Source organism: Myotis daubentonii, chromosome 4, assembly GCF_963259705.1.
Source record: "Myotis daubentonii chromosome 4, mMyoDau2.1, whole genome shotgun sequence".
Taxonomy (NCBI): domain Eukaryota; kingdom Metazoa; phylum Chordata; class Mammalia; order Chiroptera; family Vespertilionidae; genus Myotis; species Myotis daubentonii.
In genome coordinates this window covers 9,160,372-9,172,901 of record NC_081843.1, presented here as the reverse complement: position 1 = coordinate 9,172,901, position 12,530 = coordinate 9,160,372, and the positions used below count along the sequence as shown (strand labels likewise).

General features: G+C 54.8%; 1 protein-coding gene across 1 annotated transcript in view; it reads left to right on the top strand.

The window, feature by feature from the left end:
- Positions 1-12,203, top strand: part of LOC132232700 (integrin alpha-M-like) — a 50,804-nt gene extending 38,601 nt beyond the window's left edge. Inside the window, exons 13-30 of the mRNA XM_059692162.1 lie at positions 120-260; positions 352-561; positions 3,255-3,385; positions 3,464-3,627; positions 6,001-6,155; positions 6,245-6,376; positions 6,534-6,607; positions 6,813-6,954; positions 7,047-7,166; positions 7,978-8,057; positions 8,849-8,932; positions 9,279-9,354; positions 10,098-10,205; positions 10,383-10,466; positions 10,595-10,708; positions 10,788-10,889; positions 11,129-11,239; positions 11,884-12,203. Coding sequence (XP_059548145.1) covers positions 120-260; positions 352-561; positions 3,255-3,385; positions 3,464-3,627; positions 6,001-6,155; positions 6,245-6,376; positions 6,534-6,607; positions 6,813-6,954; positions 7,047-7,166; positions 7,978-8,057; positions 8,849-8,932; positions 9,279-9,354; positions 10,098-10,205; positions 10,383-10,466; positions 10,595-10,708; positions 10,788-10,889; positions 11,129-11,239; positions 11,884-11,955 — 2,100 coding nt within the window. The 3' untranslated portion in view covers positions 11,956-12,203. The remainder of the gene's footprint in view (positions 1-119; positions 261-351; positions 562-3,254; positions 3,386-3,463; positions 3,628-6,000; positions 6,156-6,244; positions 6,377-6,533; positions 6,608-6,812; positions 6,955-7,046; positions 7,167-7,977; positions 8,058-8,848; positions 8,933-9,278; positions 9,355-10,097; positions 10,206-10,382; positions 10,467-10,594; positions 10,709-10,787; positions 10,890-11,128; positions 11,240-11,883) is intronic.
- The last annotated feature ends 327 nt before the right edge of the window (positions 12,204-12,530 follow it).

Genomic DNA, 12,530 nt, shown 5'->3' with positions numbered 1-12,530 from the left:
AGAGTAGAGAGGCTCACATCTGCTCCTAAGCCGTTCTCCAGCCCAGCAGCCATGGTTTCTCTTCACAGGGAGAGCCCCCCGACCTGCTTTAGGTGTGACCCTGGCCTCATCTCTTTCAGATTGGCTCCTACTTCGGGGCCTCCCTCTGCTCCGTGGACGTGGACAGAGATGGCAGCTCCGACCTGGTCCTCATCGGGGCTCCCCATTACTACGAGCCGACCCGGGGGGGCCAGGTGTCCGTGTGCCCCTTGCCCCAGGGGGTGAGTGGCTGAGGAGGCCTGGCTGGGTGGGACCTGGGTGTGGGGTGGAGGGGTTGCCCGGGTTGGGGCTGGCACTGTTTCTGCTCTGCAGAGGGCCAGGTGGCAGTGCCGGGCCATTCTCCGTGGGGAGCAGGGCCACCCCTGGGGCCGCTTTGGGGCAGCCCTGACCGCCATGGGGGACGTGAATGGCGACAAGCTGACGGACGTGGCCATCGGGGCCCCGGGGGAGGAGGAGAACCGGGGTGCTGTGTACCTGTTCCACGGAACCTCGGAGCCGGGCATCAGCCCCTCCCACAGCCAGGTGAGGCCCCCTCACTGTCTCCATGGTGACAGTAGACTCTTTGCAGATCTGCCCCTTTCTCATTCAGTGTTCCCACAGCTGCCAGATTAGCTCTCTCATTACTCCTTTCAGTACCTTTAGAAACTATAACGTGCTGCACAGAAACCTCAGACCCCTCCGTTCTAGATTAGTTCTTACCCAGCCGGAGGCCATGGGGCACAGCGCCGCACTGTGCGGGTGAGGGGAAGGCTTGGAGGAGGGGTGCAGGCTGGACGTGCGGCGCCACTGTCTTCCTCGCCCGCAGGCAGCGGGCAGCCTGGTTTTAGGGGGAAAGCCGCCCTCTCAGAAGACCTTCCCAGTGGCCGCCTCCCAGAACCACACAATTCAGGGGCTGTCGCCTGGGCAGTCACGCAGGGCCCCTCTCTCAGGGAAATCAGAAAAATTTCAAATTTACAAGCAAAGTTGAAAGAATTGTACAGTGAACACTCATATATTTACCTACATTCTACAATGAACATTTTACTAAACTTACTTGACCGCATAGCCATTCCCTCTCTACAGTCCCTCTATTTTCCAATGCATTTCACAGTAAGATGCAACACCAGTCCACTTCACCCGTAAACACTTCAGCACGTATATCATGAACTAGAATTCAACATTTGCTTACTGTTATTCTTAAGATCAAATTTACCAACAGGACATGTTGCTTCTTTAGCCGGTCAGTGACTACTGCCGAGTGTATGCCCCTGCTGCAACCCACCCTCCATCACCCATCATCACCCCAGAGAGTTCCCTCCTGCCCCCTCCGGCCAGCTTCTGACCCCGCTCTGCGGCAGAGGGAACCACAGTTCTGGTCACTGTCCACCACAGATCAGCTCCGCCCACTAGACTTCCGTAGGCCCAGTGTCTGCACAGGCTCCTGACTGCTGAGCGCCGCTCCGTAGCCACCTCTCTGCGTCAGGAGCCTCTCCACAGTGTGTGAGCAGCAGGATTATGCCTCTTTTCATTGGCGCCTGTTGCTTCTCTGTGTCAATGGCGTTTGAAGGCTCTGGTTTTACTTTATTTTTATCACAAAAGCTTTACATGCTTGAACAAATTTATAAATCGGAGGTAAGCAGTGAAAACCTGTAGTTCCCTCCCCTTACCTGCACCGTAACCCACCCCGCAGAGAAAATCAAGGGAAAGGGGAGGGTACGTTATGTGTCTGCACACATGCACGCCTACCCCACAGACTTTGGAATGAAGAAGAAATGCCAAAAGGACCACACTACCCTAGAGTTGCATTGTCTGCATTTTTACTTGCTTTTCCCTATGACTGGGGCAGGGATGCTCGGTGTTTGGACCAGCCAATAGGCTGTGGATTTCCCAATCGCCACAGGACACACAATTTCAGAACAAACTTCATCCCAACAGAATACAATACATTTTCCTTAAAAAAATTTGAGGTATAATGTACACCCAGTAAACTCACAAACCTTACGTGATGAATTTCTATGTGTCCGTGAATCCGAGTAAGCAGCACTTACGTTAAGATACAGCAAATTTCCGGCACCCCATGCTTCCTTTCCGTTAACAAAATTACTTAAAAAATTGTGGTGAGATATACATGACATGAAGCTCATCATTTTAACCATTTTAAAGTGTGTCGGTAAAATTTCTTTTTATTTTGCTGTTACTCTTTCAGTGTTATTCTTGCACATGGACTAGAGAGTCCAATCACCCTTTTTTTAAAAAAAAAATTTTATTGATTTTTTACATAGAGGAAGGGAGAGGGATAGAGAGTTAGAAACATCAATGAGAGAGAAACATCGATCAGTTGCCTCCTGCACACTTCGTAGTGGGGATGTGCCCGCAACCAAGGTACATGCCCTTGACTGGAATTGAACCTGGGACCCTTGAGTCCGCAGGCTGACGCTCTATACACTGAGCCAAACCGGTTAGGGCCGATCTTTTTAAAAAAACATCTTTTTATTGATTTCAGAGAGGAAGGGAGAGGAAGAAAGAGATAGAGACATCAATGATGAGAGAGAATCACTGATCGGCTGCCTCCCGTACATCCAAGCATGTGCCCTCAGAGGGAATCAAACTGTGACCTCCTGGTTCATAGGTTGACACTCAACCACTGAGCCAGCCGGCCGGGCTCAAAATCGTTTTTAAAGGCTGATTATGAAAAAGCAGTGTCCCCTCCTACACTCGATTTCCTCTTTATTTCCCTGGGTCTCCAGGAAGCACTGTTACTGATCCTCCATACTTCCCAACAACATGATTTTGCTGCTTCTTGCTTGTCTTAGCATGGACTTCCCGTGTGGGAGGTCAGGCCTGAGCACTTTCAGACCCTCTTGGCCACGCCTTCGCATGCCTCCCCCCACCCCCACTCCTGATATTTACACGATGATTTTGGTTAGATCAATATTCAGGGTTTGCACCATCCGGACCATGTAAATGAGATTCATGAGTCAAATAGAATGCTATGCCACTTGCTTCCTGTAAAACTATTTGTTTCCTAAAACCCCAGCTGACTAATGGAAACTTTGGGTGCCATCTCAAGACTGTGGTCTAAAGCTGAGTGGCTGCCCTGACTCCTTGAGAAATTATGGGAGATGAGACTTGAATGGAAACCAGACAATCTCTCCTTGGGTCACCTGGGGTAACTGAGTTACACACTTCCCTGTTCTTCCCTGCTCCCTTCCTCCCCTCCTCTTTTCTGTTCTCAGCGGATTGCAGGCTCCCAGCTCTCCCCCAGGCTCCAGTATTTTGGTCAGTCACTGAGTGGGGGCCAGGACCTCACGATGGATGGCCTGATGGACCTGGCCGTAGGGGCGCAGGGGCACGCGCTGCTGCTCAGGTGAGACCCTCTTTCAGAGCACACCTGGTTGTCTTCCCTTTAAGGAGCAGCTTAAAGAGACCTCTGGTGTCTCTGCAGGTCCCAGCCTGTGCTGAGGGTTGAGGCCACCATGACCTTCACGCCCACGGAATTGGCGAGGAGTGTGTTTGAGTGTCGGGAAAATACGGTGAAAGGCCAACCTGCTGGGGAGGTCAGAGTCTGCCTCCGTGTGCAGAAGAGCACAGCGGACCGGCTGAGCCAAGGTGAGGCTGGGGGGAAGTCTCAGCAGGTTAAGTGGCTGGGGGCATTGACAGGTGGCTCAGCCTTCTTGGCAGTCCGGAGCAAAGTGCTCACTGGCTCCAGCAGCCTTCTCCGAGCTCAGCTGGAGCCAGTGGGTGATTCCCCTACTGGGCGGGGAGGCCCAGCAAACCCGGACGAAGAAGTGAGCCCGTGGCACGCTCTTACTCTCTCAGGTCTCCAGATAATTGGGGCCTCCCACCTGTGAATTAACTGGGATCTTTTTTATTTTTTAACTAGAGGCCCGGTGCACAAAATTCGTGCATGGGGAGGGGGGTTCCCTCAGCCCAGCTTGCACCCTCTCCAATCCGGGACTCTTCGGACATCCCTCTCACAATCCTGGACTGCTGGTTCCTAATCGCTCACCTGCCTGCCTGCCTGATCGCCCCTAACTGACCCCCCTGCTGGCCTGATCGCCCCTCACTGACTCTGCGTGCTGGCCTGATCGCCCCCATCTGCCACCTCCTTGCCGGCCTGGTTGGTCCAACTGCCCCCCCTGCTGGCCTGGTCACCCCCAACTGTCCCCCTGCCAGCCTGATTACCCCCATCATGGCCCCCCCTGCTGGCCTGGTCGCCCCACACAGCCTGCTTGTTCAGTTGTTTGGTTGTCCCTCACTAACCCCCCTGCTGGCCTGCTCGTCCCACGCAGCCTGCTTGTTCAGTCATTTGGTCGTCCCTCACTAACCCCCCTGCTGGCCTGGTCGCCCCACACAGCCTGCTTGTTCAGTCATTTGGTCGTCCCTCACTAACCCCCCTGCTGGCCTGGTCGCCCCACACAGCCTGCTTGTTCAGTCATTTGGTCGTCCCTCACTAACCCCCGTGCCGGCCTGGTCATAGGCAGCCATCCCGTGAGGGTGTGAGGGTTAATTTGCATATCACCTCTTTATTACATAGGGTGGGGAACTCTTTTAAAGGAAAGTTTGTGTTGATGAAGCTAAACACAAATTCACAAAGCACTCAGACATGCATTTTATTGTAAGGAACTTGACTTATGTTTTCCACTTTTAAAGAGCGACATTGTGCTGGGGTGAGGATAGTAGTGGTGCTACTAGAGAGAAATAGGGGGCGATCATAAAATTACGTTTCTAGCAGTAATCTTACTGGGCTGAGGTGACAGCAGTCAGAGTTTGGGGCAGCCAGCATGGCTAGAAATTGAAAGCAAAGTCTTGGAGATTAGAGGATTACAGATAAAATACCCCCAAATCTACACAGAAATTCCTCTCAAGTCATTTGCAGGTCAGAACTCCAAGGAACTCAGTTGATGACAGCAACTGGAGAGCTAAAGAGTTGAGCAGAAATTCAGCAGCTTCGTGCTGCTGGGGAAATGGAGATTTAGGGAGGGGCCTTTGTAAACAAATTGTTCTTTCTATTGGGACAATGTCCTTGAGTCCAGCAATCAGGAGAAACAACAGACCATAGAAATAGACCCACAGGTGATTCATAAATTAGAGTCATCAGACAGGAATTCAAAATGATGGAGAACCTCAGAAAAGACTTGAAATTCATAAAATAGAGTCAAATGGAAACTCTAGCTCTGAAAAACATGCTAACTGAAATTAAGAATTCAATAAATAGTTTCAATAGAAGATTAGAAGCAGAACAGAGAATCACTGTAGTGAACTGGAAGGTAAAGCAATAAAAATATACAGACTAACAGAAAGAGAGAAAAGGATGAAAACTATAGAAAGAAACCATTAGAGCATTAGAGATGTATGGGACATGGTGAAAGATCTAATAAACATTGATTGGAATTCCAATAGGGAGGGAGGGAGGAAGGGAGAGGGAGAAGGCGAGGGAGAGAGAGAGAGAGAGAGAGAGAGAGAGAGAGAGAGAAGAGAGAGAATAAGAAAGAAGCAACAGTTAAAAAAATTGTGATAAAGAATTTTCTAAAACTGGTGAAAGATATCAAGATTCTCTATCAAAGTAGGATAAATATAAAGGAAATCATACCATGGTGCAATACACTGGTGTACACAACATTATGCACTGTACTAGATCAAGGCACAAACTGCTGAAGACCAAAGACAAAGACAAAACGCTAAAAGCAGCCAGAAAAAACATGCGGTTTTCTAGTATGTAACAGATCAGCTACCGTGTATTGAGCACCTACGGTGTGGCAAACACTGTGCTATGTGCTTTGCAGACACTATTCCGTTTCATTTTCTCCACCGGGAAGGTACAATTATTGTCCTCCATGTAAAAATAAGGAATCGAGACTCAAAGAGGTCAGATAAGCTGCCCAAAGCCATAGAGCTGCGGAGCAGAGGCGCCGGGCCTCCCGCCTGCCTGTCTGACGCCCAAGCCAGGCTGCTCACCACCGTGATGCCCTGCCCCTGCAGGAGAGGTCCGGAGCACTGTCACCTATGACCTGGCTCTAGACTCCACGCGCTCAAGTCCCCGCGCCGTTTTTGACGAGACGAAGAACAGCACACGCAGACAGATACGGGTCTTGGGGCTGAGTCAGACGTGTGAGACACTGAGGCTACACTTACCGGTGAGCAGGAGGCAGCTCAGGGGCCTCCCAGCACAGGGTGGGTTTGGGAAGCTGAGAAGGCACACCCCCAAACCACCACTGTCTCTCAGGACTGTGTAGAGGACTCAGTGACGCCCATTGTCCTGCGCCTCAACTTCTCTCTGGAGGGGCAGCCCCTGTCCGCCTTCGGGAACCTGCGACCCGTGCTGGCTGTGGGTGCTCAGACGCTCTTCACAGCCACGGTGAGTCCTGGAGGCGGGCCTGCCGGGCACGGGCGGCCCCGCTGCCATCATGGTTGGAACTCATTTCATTTCATTTCAAAATTGTATTTTATTGTTTCATTTCACAGCGTTTCACTATTTCCTCTCATTTCTGTCATCCTATCCTATCTGCTTGCAGTTTCCCTTTGAGAGGAATTGCGGCAATGACAGCGTCTGCCAGGATGACCTCAGCATCAGCTTCAGTTTCACCAAGTGAGTTTCTCTTCCTCGTCGCTGCCTCCCAGCCTACGCGGAGACCCGGTGCTCGGCCTCCCTGGCCCCAGGAGCCGGGCACAGCCGCTGTTTTGGCGGTGTCTGCCTGGCTGCCCACCCTCCAAGTGTCCACGCCTCTTCCCCCCAGAGCTGACCTCCCACAGGGGAGCCCTCAGCATCTCTGGCCTGGCTTGTTCCCCCACAGCCTGCACACCCTAGTGGTGGGCGGTCTCCGGAACTTCAACGTGACGCTGACCGTGAGGAACCAGGGCGAGGACTCCTACGGGACCCGGGTCGCCTTCTTCTACCCGCCTGGCTTGTCCTATCGGACGGTGTCAGGGGTGCAGGTAGCCAAATACTTCTCAGGCTCCCCCTGGCCTTCTTTCTGGGTCCCCAGGCCGTGGCTGACGTCACCACCTCTGCCTCCCTTGCCTTCCAGTCCCCGCAGTCATGGCGATCCTGGCGCGTGTCCTGTGATCCCGGCCCCTCCACCCAAACCAGGACCTTGCAGAGCGGCAGCTGCACCATAAACCACCCCATCTTCCCAAGCAACTCAGAGGTCAGGCTGCGGACCCCCCTCACCTTTTCTCCTTCGTCGTCTTCTGAATTCCCTTCTTTCCCTCCTCCTCCCCCTCCCCTTCCCCGCTTTCTCCTCCTCCTTCCTCTTATTCCTCTTGTAAAGCTTCCTTTTGTGAGAAACAGCTTTACTGAGATATAATTCAAATACCACACCACCCACCCATTTAAAGCATTCCCATTCGGTGGCTCCTAGGTTGTTCACAGACTTGTGCGTCCATCACCTCGATCAATTTTAGAATATTTTCTTACCCCAAGAAACGACTCTGCTCCCCTTAGCCATCAGCCCCCGTTCCTATTTCTCCCAGCCCCAGGCAACCGCTAGCCCACTTTCGGCCTCCAGATCCTCCATCCTGGACAGGTCGTACCAGCGCGTCCCATAGCGCGTGGTCCTCCGTGATCAGCTTCTTTCACGCAGCAGCAGGTTTGCAAGGATCATCCACGTTGCAGAACTTCATTGCTTTTGCCTGCCGAGGGCTATTCTGTTAGAGCAGGGGTCCTCAAACTTTTTAACAGGGGGCCAGTTCACTGTCCCTCAGCCCGCTGGAGGGCCGGACTATAGTTTAAAAAAAACTATGAACAAATTCCTATGCACACGGCACATATCTTATTTTGAAGTAAAAAAACAAAACGAGAACAAATACAATATTTGTATTTGCATGTGGCCCGCGGGCCGCAGTTTGAGGACCCGTGTTAGATGGATGCACCACCCTTGACTTATTCATGCTTCCATTAAGGAACATGTGGTTGTTTCTTCTCTCCTATTCTTGTTATCGCTCCTTCTCCAACTCCAGGTCACCTTTAACATCACGTTGGACGTGGACCCTGATGCTTCCCTTGGAGAGAGACTGCTCCTCAAGGCCAATGTGACCAGGTACAGGCATCCTCTGCGTTCGATCACGCCCACTCCCCCCCGCACCCCCCCACCCCCGGGACTGGTTCTTGCTTCAGCTCATTCATTCAACAAACACTGAATGAACACCCACACCCACCATGTGCCAGGCATTGGGCCCAGTGCTGGTGGGACAGGGATGGACGAGACACTGAGGCTGCCCTCACAGAGGTTATCACTTAGTGGCAAAGGTAGGCAGGAGCGCTGGCGATTACCATACACTGAAATGGGCTGTCCTGTGTTCTCGGGAGCTGGGTGTTCAGAGAGGAATCCCGGAGAAGAGGTGCTGAGGCTGTGAGTTGGCCAAATAAAGGCATAAATTGGGGTGGGGGGGGGGCGTGAAGACAGAATGAAGGAAGAGCGTACGGAGGAAGAGCCAGAGACTGGAAAGATCGGACTGTGTGGGGCGTGGCCCAGGCACAGGACGTAGGGTTTAGGAGTGGCTGAGATGTTGGCATAACTGAGATAGTGTCATAAACTGGCTGGTGGGTGCTATTGGCACATTTGCAGCGTGACCTGGGCGTGACAAGATCACATTTGCATGGTAGAAAGACCACCCCCAGGAGGGCTGGGGCTTGGGGTGGGAGCAGTTTGGAATTCAGGGACTAGTGAGAAGAAGGCAGCACACACATCTGGGCAGTAGGGTGGGCCTGGGCGAGGTGGAGGCAGGGGCGGAGAACAGTGGTGGGTGGGATGCAGAAAGGGCTAACTTGGTGGCTGGTTTGAGGTGGAGGGAGAGGGAGAGAGAGAAGAAAAGCTCTGTCTCCCCTCAGTGAGAACAACTTGCCGAGAACCAACCAAACGGAGTTCCAGCTGGCGCTGCCCGTGAAGTACACGGTCTACATGGTGGTCGCCAGGTGCCACGCCCAGAGCTCCCCTCCCCCTGCGCACGGCCGACGGGCCATTGAGCACCAGTGTGTGTCAGTCTGCACGCGTATGCCCATGTGCTCTGAGGATGAACGTGCATGTGTGTGTGTGTACATGGGTATTTGTATGCATGAGCATGTGTGCGCGCGTGTGCGTGCGTGTGCATGTGCGTGCACATGTGTGTGAGGCCCAGTCACACACATCACCCCTTGCTCGCACCCTCTCAGGCCTGCATTACCCATGTGCCTGTTTACCCCTTACACACGTAGTCCGAGACTCCCCTTCCAGAACATTCCTGATGTTCTCTCACCGGCTCCTCCTTCTTTCTACCATCAGCCGTGAGGTCTCCACCAAATATCTCAACTTCACAGCTTCAAAGACGACCAGCCATGTTATAAACCATCAGTATCAGGTGCGGAGCCGAGAGGCCGGGCCGGGGTGCAGAATGGTGATGGGAAGCGTGCGTCGGGGGCCTGCTGTGTGCCAGGCTCTGTCCGAGCTCGCTCTCACTCTAAACACACATATGTGCGTACCGTCATTCCTCGGTCTCCGCGGGGCTTTAGTTGCAGGATCCCCCCTTTACCCAAACCCCTTATATAAATGGGGCCGTATTTGCCTATAACCCACGCACACCCTGGGTCACTGAGATCCCAGCGCAGTGTACATGCTGCGTAAACGGTTGTTGTGCTGTACTGCTTAGGGAATGATGACAAGAAGTCGGCACGCGTTAGGCAACCGCCGCAGGCCTAGCTGCATAGCTCACATCAGCAACAACATAACATTTCCTTCTGGACATTGTCCTTCTGTGCTTTCACCACGACGCCCAACCCGTGGGTGCTGCGGGGCGGCTGGACACACACGGACACGATTCACTCATTTTACCTCCATAATGACTGCGACGGCGGCACCGCCCCGTTTACAGGTTGAGACACGGCTCAGCGAGGCTGATGACAGGCCCGCGGCCTCACCACAGTGAGGATGAGCCGCTGCCTAGCACGGCCCCGCTGGCCCGTGAGCAGGTGTTTAAGGCCACACTTGCCGGCCTCCCAGAAAGTGGGTGGCGGGCGCTTGGTCACCAGGTGTCCTGGGCAGGTGGGGGCTGGGTGCAGTGACAGCGAGGCCGGTGCCCTCATACCCCGCCCCCGCCGCTTGCAGTTCAGCAACCTGGGGCAGAGGAGCCCCCCCATCAGTGTGGTCCTCTGGATCCCCATCCGGCTGAACCAGGTGACCGTGTGGGGCGACCCAGACGTCGTCTTCTCCCCGGTAAGCCCAGGGCCCCGCTCCTCCCTCCACAGCCCTGGTCTTTCCTAAAATCTCCGTTTCCTCTGCTGGGTTTTGGAGCCATTTCTGACCGTCTCTTGGGCCTAGGACATCTCCCCCTGCTTCGGGGTGCACCCAGGAGCCCTCACGTCTCCCTTCACAGCACCCCTCTTTCCTCAGAACCTGAACAGGACATGCCGCCAGGAGGAGAGGGTGCCCCCTGGCTCCAGCTTCCTGGCTGAGCTGAGCAAGGCTCCGGTGCTGGTAAGAATGCGGGCAACCCCAGCTTCGGGCCACGCAGACTCAGCACTGCCCCCTGGTTGGTGCCGGGGGTGGCCCGGGGTGCGTGCTCTGCACCAGCTTCCCCAGGCCCCCTCCTCCACCCTCCCCAGAGCTGCTCTGTCGCTGTGTGCCTGAGAATCCAGTGCGACATCGCGTCCTTCGGAAGCCAGGAGGAGTTCGGCGTCACCCTCACCAGCAACCTCTCCTTTGACTGGTACATCAAGGTACGCGGGGCCCGAGGCTCAGCGGGTCTGGACACGATGCTGCCCAGGCCCGCGCCCAGCTCTGCCTGTCTCTCCCCAGACTCCGCACAACCACCTGCAGGTGGTGAGCACAGCGGAGATCCTGTTTGATGCCCGGAGGTTTGCCCTGCCCTCAGGACAGGAGGCGTTGGTGAGGGCCCAGGTAACTGTCCGGGGCCCAGAGGGGCTCCTGGAAGGGGGAGGGGAGGCTGGATTGTGGGCTGTCTGGGTAAAGAGAGGGAGATTGAGAGAGGTGGGGAGGAGGGGGAGGTAGGGCTGGGGTTGGGGGCACGGGGAGGGGTTAGTCATTAGGCCCAGGGTGCAAGGTCTGGCTGGGGGACCTCCAGAAACCCAGAGCCTGTCTCCCCTGGCGCGCCCCTCCCTTCCCCTTCCCTGCCCCAGACAGAGACCAAGGTGGAGCCATATGAGGTGTACGACCCGGTCCCGCTCATCGTGGGCAGCTCCGTGGGGGGGCTGGTCCTCCTCGCCCTCATCACAGCCGCTCTGTACAAGGTACCCCCTGGGCGCCCTCTGCCTGCCCCTCCCGCCCCCTCGCTGCTTCCTTTCGGGCTTGGCTGCCGCTGGGTGACCTTCGGCAAGTCCCAGGCCTCAGCTTCTTCAGCTGTAAAATGGGAACGCAGAGGCCCATTTGGAGAAGGTAATTGAGTTGATGCGTGCAGAGCGCTTAGAGTGCCCGGAGCAGAGTGGCCACTGTATCAGGAGCAGCTCTCCTCCTTCTTATGTTATTTTATTTTCTTTCTTTCCTGGCCCCAATATTTTTTAAAAAATCTATTTTTATTGATTTCAGTGAGGAAGGGAGAGGGAAAGAGAAATAGAAACATCAAGGATGAGAGAGAATCATTGATTGGCTGCCTCCTGTACGCCCCCTACTGGGGATCGAGCCGCAACCCCGGCATGTGCCTTCGACTGGAATGGAACCTGGGACCCTTCCGTCCGCAGGCCGACGCTCTAGCCACGGAGCCACACCAGCTAAGGCCCTGCCCCGATAGTGATGCCATCTTCTCCCTGCCCCCCTTTTCCCAGGTCCCTTCTATACTCTCACACGCGATTCGTTGCATCTCTTGGTCCTTCTGTCTCCACTCGGGCCTGCACGGCCCTGGCCTCAGTGCCGTGACTCCCCTGTCCCTGCCCCACAGCTCGGCTTCTTCAAGCGGCGGTACAAGGACATGATGAGTGACGCCGCTCCTGAAGCTGCCCCACCCCAGTAGCTGCTCCTGCCCGCTGCGTGGCGTCTCCTGCAGCCAGCAGGACTCTGACCAACGCACAGGCGGCTACACAGGCACGTCTGTCCGTCTGTCTGTCCGTCCGGAGACTGGTGCTGATGTCTCACTCAGAAAAGACCTGCTTGGGTTTTCCTTCCCATTCATGTTTGCGTGCGAGTGTGTGTGAGTGTGTGGGTTGTGTGTCTCGGATGTCTCTTGAATGCGGGCCAGAAGCTTTGGCAAACCCTCAGGCACAGGGAGTACTCCAGCCGCTCGCCGTTCAGCCTTCCTCCAGAACAGAGTGATGGCAGCTCCTGCGGGAGGACCTGAAGGGGAGGCAACAGACGCCGTCCCCTCGGAAGGAAGTGAGGCCGCCCTCCGCGGGCGAGCGCGCACCTGCAGAAGCCTGGACAGCCACGGCCCAGGCCGCCTGGGAGCCATGCTAAGGCCCGGACCGGGTCAGCCACAGCGTCCTGCCAAACCCACTCCACACCAGAGCTAAAAGCGTCCAGTAGGCAATGACACACCTCCCTTTACCTATAGTTATTTACTACTTTAATGTTACTTTTATTCTTTGAATT